General features: G+C 58.0%; 1 protein-coding gene across 2 annotated transcripts in view; it reads right to left on the reverse strand.

Moving 5' to 3' along the window:
- PDXK (pyridoxal kinase) overlaps positions 1 to 14,193 on the reverse strand; it is a 32,534-nt gene that overhangs the window by 15,431 nt on the left and 2,910 nt on the right. For both annotated transcript variants that reach the window (XM_054504076.2, XM_054504075.2), the window contains exon 2: positions 5,794 to 5,848. In XM_054504076.2, coding sequence (XP_054360051.1) covers positions 5,794 to 5,848 — 55 coding nt within the window. The remainder of the gene's footprint in view (positions 1 to 5,793; positions 5,849 to 14,193) is intronic.

A 14,193-nucleotide genomic window follows, 5' to 3' on the forward strand; every position in this document is an offset into this window, starting at 1 on the left:
GTGCTGTGCTCGCTCCAGGCACACAGGCAGTGAGCATGCTGCCAACGGGACTCCTAGGGGACCCCCCTGCCACGTAGGAGGACCCCTGCCCACGAGGCTGAGGGCTGGGGCCACACCACAGACACCCCGCAGCTCACCCATGAAAACTTGGTGGCTCTGGAGTGTGGGCCTGGTGCCTCACTTCTCCCCACCAGCTCTTGCCCTGGGCTGATTTAGCTCCTGTTGAGTCCTGGGAGGTCCCCTAGCAAATTGCCAGGTCTGGGGGTGGTCCTGGGGGCCCCTGGCACACTGTGGCTATCCTTAACCCCTAGGAATGTCCCTCTGACCCTTGAGCTCCAAAGCACATCACCCTTCCTCTCCCCAGCGGGGTCTCTGAGACTGGCAGCACCAGCACCCCTGGGAGCTCATCTGAAATGCAGATTCTCAGGCCTAGGCCCAGCCAGGTGAGTCCGTCTTTGGGGGTGGGCCTGGCACTCAGGTTTAGCAAGGCCCCAGCCTATTCTCATCCACAGCAAACCCGAGAAACGCGGACCCAGAGTAGGGGTCAACAAACCAGGCCCCGTGAGCCTAATCTGGCCTGCTGCATGCTTTTGCATGGCCTCCAAGCTGAGAATGAGTTTTTACGTTTCTACATGGTTGGGGAAAAAAACAAGTAATACTTTATGACTTGTGAGAATTCTATGAAATTCCATTTTCAGTGTCTGTTAATAAAGCTACAGTTTTATCGGACCTTAGCTGTGTCCTGTCCTTTATATGTGGTCTCTGGCTGCTTTCACGCCGTGAGGGCACAGAAGGTGCCAAGCCCCAGTTATTTATTATCTGGCCCTTAACAGGGAAAGTGTGCCAGCCCTACTCCGGAAAACCTGCTCACCCAGGATGGAGCCTCTCTGGCCTCAATCTATGGCCTTTTTTTTCTTTTTTTTAAAGATTTTATTTATTTATTTGACACAGAGAAAGCATCAACAGAGGGAGTAGCAGAGGGAGAGGGAGAAGCAGGCTTCCCGCCGAGCAGGGAGCCCGATGCGGGGCTCGATCCCAGGACCCTGGGATCATGACCTGAGCCGAAGGCAGACGCTTAACCGACTGAGCCACCCAGGTGCCCTGATCTACAGCCATTTCTGACTCGAACCACAATGAGCTCTGTTAGAAGAAACAGGCCCCCAATGGTGTCACTTACGTGAAGACCCCAAGTCGGTAAACCAAGACTTAATACTGAAGCTAACTGCAGTATAACCTGGATGGTGCTGTCGGTTGAGCCTCTGACTCTTGGTGTCGGCTCAGGTCATGATCTCAGAGTCATGAGACAGAGCCCCACATTGGGCTCCACGCTCAGTGCAGGGTCTGCTTGGGATTCTCTCTGCCTCTGCCACTCCCCCCACACTCTGTCTCTCTCCCTCTTTCTCTAAAATCAATAAATAAATCTTTTTTTTTTAAAGATTTTATTTATTTATTTAACAGAGAGAGACATAGCGAGAGCAGGAACACAAGCAGGGGGAGTGGGAGAGGGAGAAGCCCGATGTGGGACTCGATCCCAGGACCCTGGGATCATGACCTGAGCCGAAGGCAGATGCGTAACGACTGAGCCACCCAGGCGCCCTAAATAAATCTTTAAAAACCTCTCTTCGGGGGTGCCTGGGTGGCTCAGCCGTTAAGCGCCTGCCTTTAGCTCAGGTCATGATCCCAGAGTCCTGGGATCGAGCCCCACATCGGGCTCCCTGCTCGGCGGGAAGCCTGCTTTCTCCCTCTCCCACTCCCCCTGCTTGTGTTCCCTCTCTCGCTGTGTCTCTCTCTGTCAAATAAATGGATAAAATCTTTAAAAAAATAAAAATAAATAAATAAATAAAAACCTCTCTTCGGTTCAGCTCAGTGGAGCTCCCCTCTACTTGCCAGATGGGATGCTGCCCAACTCATGAATCATTTAACAAAACCAATTAGATCTGCAAATTTACTTGGTTGAATTTCATTTTTTAACAGATTCCGTTCGCATCACTAGGCTGGCTAGAATGCAAAAGACAAAGACAAGTCAAACAGGATGTCCTGAAGAGGATGAGCTCTTAGACTTCGAGGTAGGGCCGAAACGTGGTGCAGCCAGCATGGAGAACAGTCTGGCAGTCGTTCACACGATCAAACACGGAGTTACTATCCGATCCAGCAAGTGTGCTCCTGGGTCTATCCACCGGGAGAACACTAACGTGTGCACAAAGATGTTCACAACAGCAGCATTCATTGTTTCCAAAGATTTGTTTGTTTATTTGAGGGGGGGAGGGGCAGAGGGAGAGAATCTCAAGTGGACTCTGCTGAGTGCAGAGCCCGATGTGGGGCTCAGTCTCACGACCCTGAGATCATGGCCTGAGCCAAAATCAAGACTCAGATGCTCAACCGACTGAGCCACCCGGGTGCCCCCAGCAGCATTCCTAGCAGCCATGATTCATAAACCCATGCCCATCAACAAATGGACAGAGAAGCAAAGTGTGGTCTGTCCATACTGTGATGGGCTATTACTCAGCGATGACCAGGAGTGGCACATGGGCACACTACCACACGGATGAGCCTGGAGAACATGAGGCTCAGTGGAAGAAGTCAGACACCAAAGGTCACCTGTCATATGATTCCGTTTATACGAAATCTCCAGAATGGGCAAATCCGAGGAGAATGAGAGATGAGTGGTCCAGCGGCCAGGAGGAGGGGCAATGGTGAGGATCAGGGAGTTACTCTGGTACAGTTTCCTGGAGCAGTGAAAATGTTCCCTCTGTGAGTGTACTACAACCACCGAATTACACACGTCACCAGGTGAATTAACTTGATGGCACATAAATATCATAAGAAAGGTGTTGTTTAAAAAAAGGTCAGGGGCGGGCGCCTGGGTGGCTCAGTTGGTTAAGCAACTGCCTTCAGCTCGGGTCATGATCCTGGAGCCCCGGGATTGAGTCCCACATCGGGCTCCCTGCTCGGCGGGGGGTCTGCTTCTCCCTCTGACCCTTCCCCTCTCATGCTCTCTGTCTCCCATTCTCTCTCTCAGATAAATAAATAAAATATTAAAAAAAAAAAAAAAAGGTCAGGGGCGCCTGGGTGGCTCAGTCAATTAAGCGTCTGCCTTCAGCTCAGGTCATGATTTGGGGTCCTGGGATCGAGTCCCGCATCAGGCTCCCTGCTCAGTGGGGAGCCTGCTTCTCCCTTTCCCTCTGCTGCTCCCCCTGCTTGTGTGTGCTCTCTCTCTCCTCCTCAAATAAATCTTAAAAAAAATTTTTTTTTAAATAAAGCAAGAAGGGCTTTCTGACCTGGAAGAGCGGATCACAGCTCGCAGGACTGTGTACTTGGGAACAGAGCTGCTGGAAGTGCCCCTACATGGGTCCGACCCCAGGAAACAAGCAGTGTGGGCGGCCACATTCAGAAGCTTCTGCAGTGACCAGGCATTGCTCAGGGGTCCCCGCATGCAATCCACAGGACCGCTCATTGAGCAGGGTAAGACGGCATGTGGTTGAAATGTCTTGGCCAGGCACGCACAGTGTGAGCCAAGCACTGAGCACACAGTAGGACCACATGGTGGGAACAGCACAACAGCGAGGCCTTGGCCAGACAGCTGGAGCAGTGCAGTGCTGGGCAAGGACGCTCACGGATGGGGACAGGTGGTGCAGTGACTTTCTCCCCGCATACACAGGCCTTAATGGATACTTTGAGTGCTCCCGGTTCTTTTTACAAAGAGGTAATGGGGCGCCTGGGTGGTGCAGTCGGAAGTGGCTCGTGGTTTCAGTTCAGGTCATGATCTCAGGGTCATGGGATCGAGCCCCTCGTCGGGCTCTGTGCTCAGTGGGGAGTCTGCTTGAGATTCTCTCTCCCTCTGCCTCTGCTCACGCTCAATAAATAAAATCTATTTTAAAAATTAAAAAAATAAAAATTAAATAAAAAGGTAAAAACCGGGGCACCCAGTCTGTCGTTGAGCATCCAACTCTTGATTTCGGCTCCGGTCATGGTCTCAGGGTTGAGATCGAGCCCCGTGTCGGGCTCCATGCTCAGCGGGGAGTCTGCTCTCTCTCTCCCTCTGCCCCTCCCCCTGCTTGTGCTCTCTCTCAAATAAATATATAAAATCTTAAAATCTTTAAAAAAAAAAAAGGATTCTCTCCTCTCCCTCTGCCTCGCCCCCTGACTTCACAAGCACACTCTTCATCTATCTTTAAAAAAAAAAGAGAGAGAGAAAGATAAAAAAAAAAAAAAAAGACCCTAAATACTTCCGGGTCCAAAGTCCAGGACTGACCCCCTGAGATTCGGGATCAGGCTGCATACACAGCCCTGTTGAGCCCAAGTGGGGGTGCTCGGGGTCACTGCCGGCCGGGAACTGCCTGAGGGGTCCCCTGACCAGGCAGGCACTGCGTGGCATCCAGAGGCTGGGGTGGGGGCCCTGCCAGGAACCGCAGGAGTAGGCCCCACTGGACGGGAACCCCCCATCCCCTTCTGGCCCTAACTACCCCCTGCACCTGCGTGGGCTCCACACACTCGGGGGTCTGGTCTTCATCCACCCCTTCTGGGTCAGGGTCAGAGGACCCCTCGGGATGGTCGGTCCACCACCAACTGAAGAGGCTCTGTGGGAGCCCAGAAGGCAGCTGCGTGCTCCCGAAGCCCCCCGAGGGCCCCTCCCTCAGCCTGAGATCTGTGCAAAGCGCAGTGGCAGGTTCTTGGCTTCTACTGAACCGATGCTGATTACGGTGCCATGTGATATTTAGCAATGAAGTTAACGCCAACATTTAGTGGCCAAGCCAGTTTGGCTCATTTACTTAAACAAACAAAAAGGAAGGTGGTTGAAACAGCCAATAGAACCTGTGGGATTCAGGGAAGTTCGCCGAATTAAACTTCTTAGGGCTTCTCCAAATTTCTCAGCAAGAGCCCTCAGCAAAGCCAAAGTAGGGAAGGGCTTTTGGTGAGAACGGTTTTCTTCTGAATCCCAAACGTCATTCTTCCCCTCAGTTCATGACTCACGATGCCCCATCCCTTCCGAGAAAAGCCACACCAGGAGCTTCGGGTTATCTTTCCTAAGCGTGCGGGCTGAGGCCCAGGCACCCACCCGCACACCCTGCCGGCGCTCTCCAGGACGCTCTGTGCTCCCGGGGTTCTGTCTGCGTTCAGAGTAACTTCAGGAGACGTGATGTTGGGGTGCTTCCAGGAAGGGAGTGGCCTCATGCCCCTGCCTCTACAGCACTGTGGGGTCACAGGGGAGGCAGCTCCCGAGGCCGTGGGGTCGGGGGCGTGGGGAGCGGGCTCGGGAAGCTTGTCCCGACAACTCGGGACCTTTCCGAGGGCAGTGTCCCTCACGGGCCCCAGAGTTAGCAGTTCTGTTTCAAAGCCTCTGTGCACAGGTGTCCTTGGGTCCCCTGAGCTGAGACAGACGACACCACGTGAGTTTCCGAGGCGCTGGTTTTTAACAGAGAGAATCAGGACCGTCGACCAGTGGCACGTGCACACGCGGGGCCCTGCTCACGGCCCGCGGTCACCTGGAAGGGGCTCGGCCCCGCAGCAGAAGCTAGGAGCAGGTCCCTGTTTCACAGAGGAGACTGAGGTGCCGGGAGGCTCCCCCAACCTGCCCGGGGTCACTCAGCTTCAAGCAACGGGGCTGAGATTCAAATGCAGCAGCCACACCCAAGGCCGGGCCAACCCAGCCCCCTCCGCCCCTCACGTGCCGGGCAGCCCCTCGGCTCCACCTCCTGACCATCAGATGAGGGGTGGGGCCCCCAGATCTCTAAAGGCCCTTTCTCCGGCCCACACTCCGCTTTCTGGTGACTGCTCAGGCCAACAACGCCTTACCTGTGTGGTTGGAAAACTGGACAGAGTTCAGCGCGTCAATCTCAAATCCCAAAACCTGCGAGACAGAGAAGGACCAGGTGTGAGAGAGCCAGGACCCCGGGGGCAGGCAGCAGGCTCTCCCTGAGCAGGGTTCATCCATGCGTGTGGTGAGGGGCTGCGTTTGGAAGCATGTCGGGGAGCCACCAGCTTGGAGGGCCAAGCCTTGGAAGTCCTGCCAAGCGAAAACGCTTGAAAGTGCAAGACAGCGAGGCGTCCATCTGTTCAGACACAGAGAGAGGGCTGTGAGGCCCTCTTTGTTTCGAGAACGTGGGTTTGAGGCACCACCCCTCTGGGGGGGCAGGGCCAAGGGCTCCCTGCTGGACGGCACAGCTGGCCGCTCCGTCCCCAGGAGCCTGGCTCTCGAGCCTCCGGGGCACTTCAGCCCCGGCCCGCTGGCTGCAAGGCGGGACCTCAGTGCAGAGCCAGCTGACCTGGCCTGGGGGGCAGGTGGCCACCCTGTGGCTGCATCACAGCTAGGCACGCGCCTCACCGCACAGGGAGGTGACTGCACGCAGGTTCCAGGTGCCACGGAGTTAAAAAGAAAGCTCATAAAAAGTAAGAGCTCCTCCTTCAATGAAGGGGAAGAAAGGTTGCGTCCCAAACGGCCCAGATGCCTCCCCCGCAAGCCAGTGTGGACAGTTGTTTGCCAGTGAAGTGGCAAATCCCAGGGAGATCTTTCCTTTTGCTCACCTTTCCCATTTCTCCCATTTAACAGGCAGGTATGGATTCACTCAGGCAACAAGACGGCTGCGGAGCCCCCTGGGGGATGAGCCACATTATCTGTGGGGCCCTTCCCATGATCCCTGGCCGTCAGAGGTGGTGGGCATCAGGACGCTGCCCAGCCCAGCCCTCAGCCTTCGTGTCCTACGCTGGCCCTGGGTCCCTGCCAGGCCCCACTGGCCTCTTCCACCTGACCTTCCCGGCTGGCCCTGGCTGGCCTCATTGCAGACAGACCCAGGACCAGGGCCCTGCTACACGGACCCTTGACAGCTCTCAGAGCATCCACTGTGTCCCTCCTCATCCCTCCCAGAGCGGGCTGCCTGAGGAAGTCTGCCCAGTACTGCACAAGGCCTCTGGGGCTCAGGGTAAGGGTAAAGCCGTGAGCTGCCAGCCACCACAAGGTGAGGCCCGAACACCCAGGAGCAAACCAAAGCCTCATCAGTGTGAGCAGCGTTACCAGGGCCTGCCCAAGTCCTCCAGACCCGTGGGAACCAGGCAGGCCCCCTACGAGAGCAAGGGGTGGGGCCCCGGGGCCATCGGCACAGGGCTGCCCTCACTCAGGCCTTCCTTCTGTGCCCCCCACCCCTGTGTGAATGAGGCAGGCTGGGCGGGGGGGAGGGGGAGGTCAGGGCTCACACATGGGCTCCAACCACAACCTGTCTGTGGGATACTCGAGTCCAAACGGGCTCGTGGCCAGCCTGACTCTGGAGCCATGTGAAACCATGTCACGACAGAAAGATGTCTGTTCCACAGCTCCCTCTGGGGTTGGCGCTGGGCCCATGCCAGCAGCCAGCACCCGCCTGCATGAGGGCACCGAGGGGCCGGCTCGTCAGCCTGGAAGGATCCTGTCTCCTCACCTCTCGTCAGTGCTCCCAGTCCCACCACGCCCACCCCCTCTGTGGCCCCCAGTCCCACCATGCCTGCACAGCTGCCCCTGGGACGGGCAGGGGCTCCAGGAGGGCACGAGCCCGTTCTTCAGGACATGTGGGGGCAGAGCAGGGCCTAATGAGTATCTGCTGACACATCTGTCTCACTGGCCCCCTGCTCCAGACCCCAGTGGGTGTGGCGCCTCCCCGCTACTCCCTCCCACCCCGGCCAGGTCTCAGTCCACACCTGAGAACTGAGAGGCTGAGGCCGCCCACGGGCTGCCGGGAGACCCCAACCACACAAGCCACACACAAGCAGTGGAACACCAGGAGGCACCAACAGAAGGGCCAGGACAGCCGCCCGGCGGGGGTGTGGGACATCAGAGCCCCATGAGCCCAGCTGCTGATGGAAGAGTGGGTGTGACCCTAGGGGAATGAGGGCAAGGAGCGGAAGCAGGCCTCACAGTGTTAACACCCCCATAAACCAAATGCCGTCGGGTTCACGCAGCCTGCTGACTTTTGGACCCTTCTCCTTCCCCAACCCCAGGAAAATGAGAAAGAACAAAGGAGCCTTTTATGACACTGGTCCACAAGGACAGGACAGGGGACGTGGGTGAGAGATTTCAACAAACTTCGGAGACAGATAGCCCACAGGGCACAGGGACACAAACCTCAGTTCCTACAGAGGGGCCGCATGGGGTGGGCCGGTGTCCCGTGGAATATGCCAGAGAAGGAGACAGCGGGACGGGTGGAGAGATGCAAGGAGAAAGACTGGCGGGTGTGTGGGAGAGACAAGGAGAACAGGAACCCAAGGGCCGTGGGTGGCCAGTCCCTGGCCGTCCCCTCCCTCTCCTGCACACCAATGACTTCCCAGCCTCTTCCCCTACTCACCCCAACACCATCCACCCCACCCTCCAAGTCTCCCCTGAACCTTCAGAGCTAGGCCCCACTGCTCTGGTGGTCTGGAGAGGCTGCTCGGGCAGCTGGGTGTGGGGAGTGGACGTCGGGGTGCTGCTCACACTCCCCGCTGCCCGTGGCGGCCGGGGGGGGGGGTGGCCCACAGGGGAGCTCCCTCCGTGATCGTTCACTGAGCTACACACCTGTGATCTCTATCGAGCAAGCCTCTCCAAAATATTTAAGCGGATATTATCAGAACTTAAATAAAATACAAATCACCAGTCTCGCTAAACTACAGTTGAAACTGGCCCTTTGCAAATTTGCCCGCCCGGTGCACAGACTCCTGCCCCCAGCTTCAGCCAGCGCTGCTTCGAATCCCTTAGGATTCTAGTCGAGTCTAGAGAAACAGCTTGGAAGCGACCATGACACAAATCCCGAAACCCCTGCCAAAATACCCTGCTCCAGTGCTTCTGGGCGTGTAGATGATTAATCCTTTGAAGCTGGCAAGCCGATAGGAGAATGAAGGCCCTAGTTCGCGCTTCTGATCGACAGGGAGCCGAGCCCCGGGCCAGCGCACGCGGCTCATTACTCAGCGCACGTGCCGCGCGCAGGGCCCGCACCCTGCCCCCCCCCGCGGGCACGCCACTGCGCAGGCGCGGGCCGACTACCCCGCCAGCAGGTGCCGCAGCGGCCCCGCCCCGTCCGGTGGGCCGCACCCTCCACCCCTCAGCCGGCGGGGCCCCTGTGGGCTCGCACCCCAGGCACAGCCCCTCCCCACACGCCCCTGCGGGCCCAGCGCCCCTCCCAGCTTCCCGCCGGCCGCACAGCCGCTTCCGGAAGGTGCCAGGTGCGGGGGCGCGCAGGTGCCTCCACGAGGACCCCGCGGCTCGGAACGCAGGTTTCCCGCGCTTTCCGAAAGCAGGCGGCCCTCGGGAACCTGGGGCAAGCCAAAGCAGCCGAAAGTGAGGGGCACCCCATGCTTTCCAGAGGTTCACATTGCTCCATTCCGTTTTAATGAGGGGCCTGCGTTAGTACAGTAATGGTTTTTCCATAAAAGCAAAAATCCTCTCCAGGTTTCCCCCGGTTAGCGTAAAGAGGTAGCCATGGAGGCCGTTTGTACAAGTGAATTTCCGGAAAGCGGGGGACAGTGGTACCTGGTTAATAGCTAATAAATCCTCTGTGGAGGTAACTGCTCTGGTCCCCACTTCTGGACGGGACCCTGCTGCCCCCGCCTCTTCCCCGGCCCCGGGGGGAGCCACACAGACTGATTCTTGGTCCAGGAGTCCGTTGCAGTGTCCGGGACGCACGGTGAGCGCTGCGGTGGGTGGCCTGGGTTCTCCCCAGCCACGCCCACCGTCTGCTCTGTGTGCGGCGCACATCCAAACTCCTGTCCCCGGACAGACTTCGCGTGAGTCCCATTCCATGGGAACAGTCCCTCGTGCCCCGTGGGCTGCGCGGATGGACAAGACTGCCCCGTATCGGGCCAACTTATGGGACGGCACTGTCTGTCTGTGTATTCTCGTGGGTGAGAGTCACATCGTTCCATGGTGAACCTTGCAGCCCACAGCCCCTGGGGAGACGGGATCCTAAAGACGGCCCCAGTGACCGTGCCCACCCCGCACAACCCCATTTGAGTGTGGGTGGCACCGCGGAGGGGGATCGCTCTCCCGCGATCAGGGACTGGGGCCCCAGGGAGATCACCCCGTGGAGTCCACTCTCATTACAGGTGCGCTGTGGAAGCAGGTGTTTGGGTGGGGGAGCAGAAGGGGTATCAGCCTCTGGAGGAGGGAAGGAGTGCAAGACTGTCTTACGTGGAACTGTTACTAAAGCCCCACTGTTACTAAAGCTGGAATCACAAAACTTACAGGAATCAAATGAAAAACAAATGTAACAACTCGCCTAGCCTCAGCCCTCCCTAATTACTTGACCACCTCTTAGAATGAGCTCGCTCCTAAGCGACTGGACTATGGCAGGATCCCCCATAACGGAGGCCACCGCGCACACACCTCTTCCACGGCCCGGGCAGCGTGCGGTCACCATGGAAACGGGCACACACACAGGAATCAGCCTCCGCGACCCCCCACTTTTTAAACATCTACGCGCGCACCAGCAGCACACAGTGAAAAGATGCAAAAGATAATTCAAGACAGAAAAAGAGGAAGAAATGCTGTTCGACCCAGGAAGGACAGCTGAAGAAAAGCCCTTGCCACAGGAGGGGAACACGGCCCCCACCCACTCTTGCTGCTCCCCGCCCCCAAGCAGAGTCCCCTCCTCCCAGCACCTCCAGGCTGGCAGCCTCGTCTCTGTTCGCACCGCCTAGTGCAGGCCTGCGTGATGGTCCTCACCACCCCCCCAGCCCCCAGGTGTACCCGTGAAACCCCAGCCCGCAGAACCCCCTGGCTGTGTGTCCCAGCACGCCATGATTCCACATTTTGGCTGCAGAGCTGCTGCCCACGTTCTGACCCCCGCAAAAGCTCTGAAACCCCTATGTCTCTGTGAGATGTCCTGAACGTAGACTACCTTTCTCTCAAGCCCCCGAGACCTTGTGCAGGTCCTTGCCTTCTCAGCCTCTGCTGCAGCACCCGGGCTTGGTGGTGGTTTAGGGTTCTGGGGCGCCACCAACCGTGAGCCCCTAGGACGCGTCCACCATCCCCTGAACCTCAGGATGAAGGCTGGCATGGCCAAAGCCCCGGCCTCGGGCTCCACCAGCAAGCCCACTCCCATTCAGAAAAAACCCGGAGCCTTGGCCAAGCAGCCCCCACAACAAGGCACGCTCCCTCTCCCCAGCCAGCCCCTGGGGAGGGGGAGGGGCCCTGGGCAGGTGACGCATGTTCTCTGCAGCCAGATCCCCCTCACTGCCGCATCATCAACACACTCTGCTGACAGCCACGCAAGACACGGTCATTAACTCAGCAGCTCGGCAGGCGATCCGCCCTCGCAGGGATGCAGAGCACTCAGAACAGCAGGAGTGGGGAAGCTCTGGAATATTCCAGCACAGCTCCCCCATCCTGCCCAGACCACCCCGGTTCCTCTGGGGGAGGGGGGGTCACTGTCTTCAAGAATCCTCACTATGGCTTGTTTTGCAAGACCTGGAGCTGCTTCTACAGGAAATGAGAATTAGGAAAGAGGGGACACCAGAGTGTCATGTGACTGAGGGCATCCTGATCAGCCTCGGGGCTGAGTGCCCGCTGTCCTGCCCACCTCCTGTAACTACTCAGCCCCGCAGTTCAGCTCTACCCACGTCCACTGTCCTCTGACCTCCAACAGGAACTCCTACTGGAAACAGCCCTCCATCCCTGAAGCGGCCTGCAGCTCACCTGCAGTCCTACGGCCCTCTGCCCACGTGTGCGCCCCCGCCTCAGCTGTCACAGCCCTGGACCCCCACGCTGCTCACAGCACACCCCATGCCCCCCAGGCCTGCACAGGGTCCGTGTGCTAGCGGTCGGGTTCTGCTGGGGGCTGGGCTGCGCTACAACGCCCTAAGAGAACGGGTCTCCCGGCAGCATCCGGTATGGACAGGGAACAGGGCGGCTGCTTTGGGTGGGCAGGGAAGAGAGGCATTGCGCCCCTGGGCCAACCACGTGATGCTACCACATGGCCTGGGGCCCCACACCTGCCTCCTTTCTTCTGGAGAAACTCCATCATTTATTCCGTTCCTCGGTGTCACTCTTCCACATAGCTGTGTGAGCAGAACGGGCTGGTTCTATTTCAGAAGTTCCACGCAGGCGTGCCCCGGGCATGACCAAGCCGGTGAGCCACGAAGCCGACGGCCCCCGCGTCATGTAAGCCCCCTGCGCACGGACACACACTCCCTTCCAGAGGGCACAGTGCTACCCCAGACCCCTGTGAGGACAGTCACTTAGACAGGAGACAGGGCCCCACCCAGAGGACAGCGCACACACAACACACACACACACGCACACGCACGCAGACAAGGCGGGGGGGGGGGGGGGATCAGAAAATGGGACCAATTAAGTTCTTGCTTTCTCCATGACAAGCGAAGAGGAACAACAGAAACCTTAGTCCCAAACCAAGAAAGAGAGTTAGGAAATCAAGAAATTAAGCAATTCTGGACCTTCTTGGGGAAACAGCAAAAGCAATGACTGGCACAGCCCCGACCAGCCCGGGGACTTCCAGAGGCTGTGGCAACAGGAATCATTACAACTGGCAGGAAGTGAAGCAAGCAGAGCTACGTGTCCTGGAGCACAAGGGAACATTCCAGAACATGCTTGGGACATGTTCCAAACCCAACACACCACCTCCAAGGATGTGAATGTCCACGTGTCAGTGGTCTTGTACTGTTTGCCAATATGGGCATCACCAGGAAAAACATTAAGGCAAAAACCATGTCTTGTAAAGGGGGCAGGGTGACATTCTTACCAAATGTAGTTCTGCTGCACGAGGCCCTTCTATCCTAGGAGTGCTAAGGAAAAAATGTAAAGATCTTCCTCTGAAGAAGGCCACCTTGAGGCTCCAGGGGTTCTTAAAAGTGAAAAGCTGGAAATAAACGACTCCCCGCCACCCCCACACCGTCACGGAGATCCTGACATGGGATTTAAGTGGGTTTTAGGCAAAAGCCCAAGTCAGATTCTCAAGGCTACTGGAGGTGACCTTTCAAGGCTGCACCTCTCCACTGTGACCCTCCAGCGATGCCCCCAGCCCAGCACAGAGATCCCACCTGTCCATGGCAAGGAAGGCTCCTCCCCTGGAGCCCTCAGATGGCATGCGGCTCCACCAACACCCTGACTTCAGCTTCTGGCCCCCAGCGCGGCGAGAGAATCTCTGGTTTTAATCCCCTCAGTCTGCAACACTTGGGAGAGTGGCCCCGGGACACTCACACCACCCCAAGGCTCGCAGATCTGCTGTACCTTCACCACGATAGCTCAGAAGCGGGTGGTGCGGCTGCCTGGGGGATTCTGGGACCTCCGCTCCCCACGGTAGGCGCTGCCAATCCAACGTGCCGACATACACGCAGCCGGCTCGCTCGGACTGTACCTCCCGGCCCGGGAGAACGTTAGGTTTCCAATTTCCAAGAGGAGGCAGTCCCACCAGTATCTGGTGTGGGAGGCAAGAGGCGCCGGGGTGCACTTCATCTCACCCTACCTCACCCTTCCGTGCTCTTTCCCGGCCTCAGAACCTAAGGCCAGAGCAGCAGGAAGGCCCAGCCGTGCACAGGGAGGCGCCCCCGACGCATCATCGGCCTGTCTGGCCTTGACTTGGCAGCCCTCTCTCCACGGACAGGGCCATGAAGACCATGCCCTTACTCTCCTTGCTCTGCAAACATGGGGTCATCCTGCCCGACGTTCTACTTCCTGTCACCAGTCACTAGAATATACTTTGGACTCGGCCTGAAAACAAAATTCAAAAACAGGGTCAAGGTTCTGCTCCTCTGTGTTTCATCTGACATTTTTCTCTGCCCAGGGAGGGCGGCTGCTCATGGGCTGCCTGCCTGAGACGGCAAGCAGTGCGCTTTGGGGACCTGGCAAGAAGCAGTTTGGGAACCAGGGCCCTGAAGCCCAGCCTCGCAGGCCTCCAGCCAGCACACGTCTGCACCACAGACACACTCACGGTGGAGCGGCGGGAGCACCCCAGGAACGAGCACCCCCGGCAGAGCTCCGTCTGGGCAGTGCCCTGGGAGCCGGGCCCCCGCTGACTGCCAAGAGTACTGTTCTCACTGTGCACATGAGGCTTGGGAAGGCTCAGCCGGCAGCGCCCCGTCCCTGAGCCGAACTCCAAGACAAAGGGACAGTGGGCCAGTCCCCACAGGGGCTTCTCCGGTCTCTCCAAATCTGTGGGGCTCAGCCTGGGCCCACCTCCTGCTGCCCTTGCTAAGTTCTCTTCCCACACTCAGCTGCGTGCACAAGCATGCCTTAGTCCA

This window comes from Mirounga angustirostris, unplaced genomic scaffold (assembly GCF_029215605.1).
Source record: "Mirounga angustirostris isolate CCGP_5_RB_7025 unplaced genomic scaffold, mMirAng1.0.hap1 SCAF_1, whole genome shotgun sequence".
In the NCBI taxonomy this organism is placed as follows: domain Eukaryota; kingdom Metazoa; phylum Chordata; class Mammalia; order Carnivora; family Phocidae; genus Mirounga; species Mirounga angustirostris.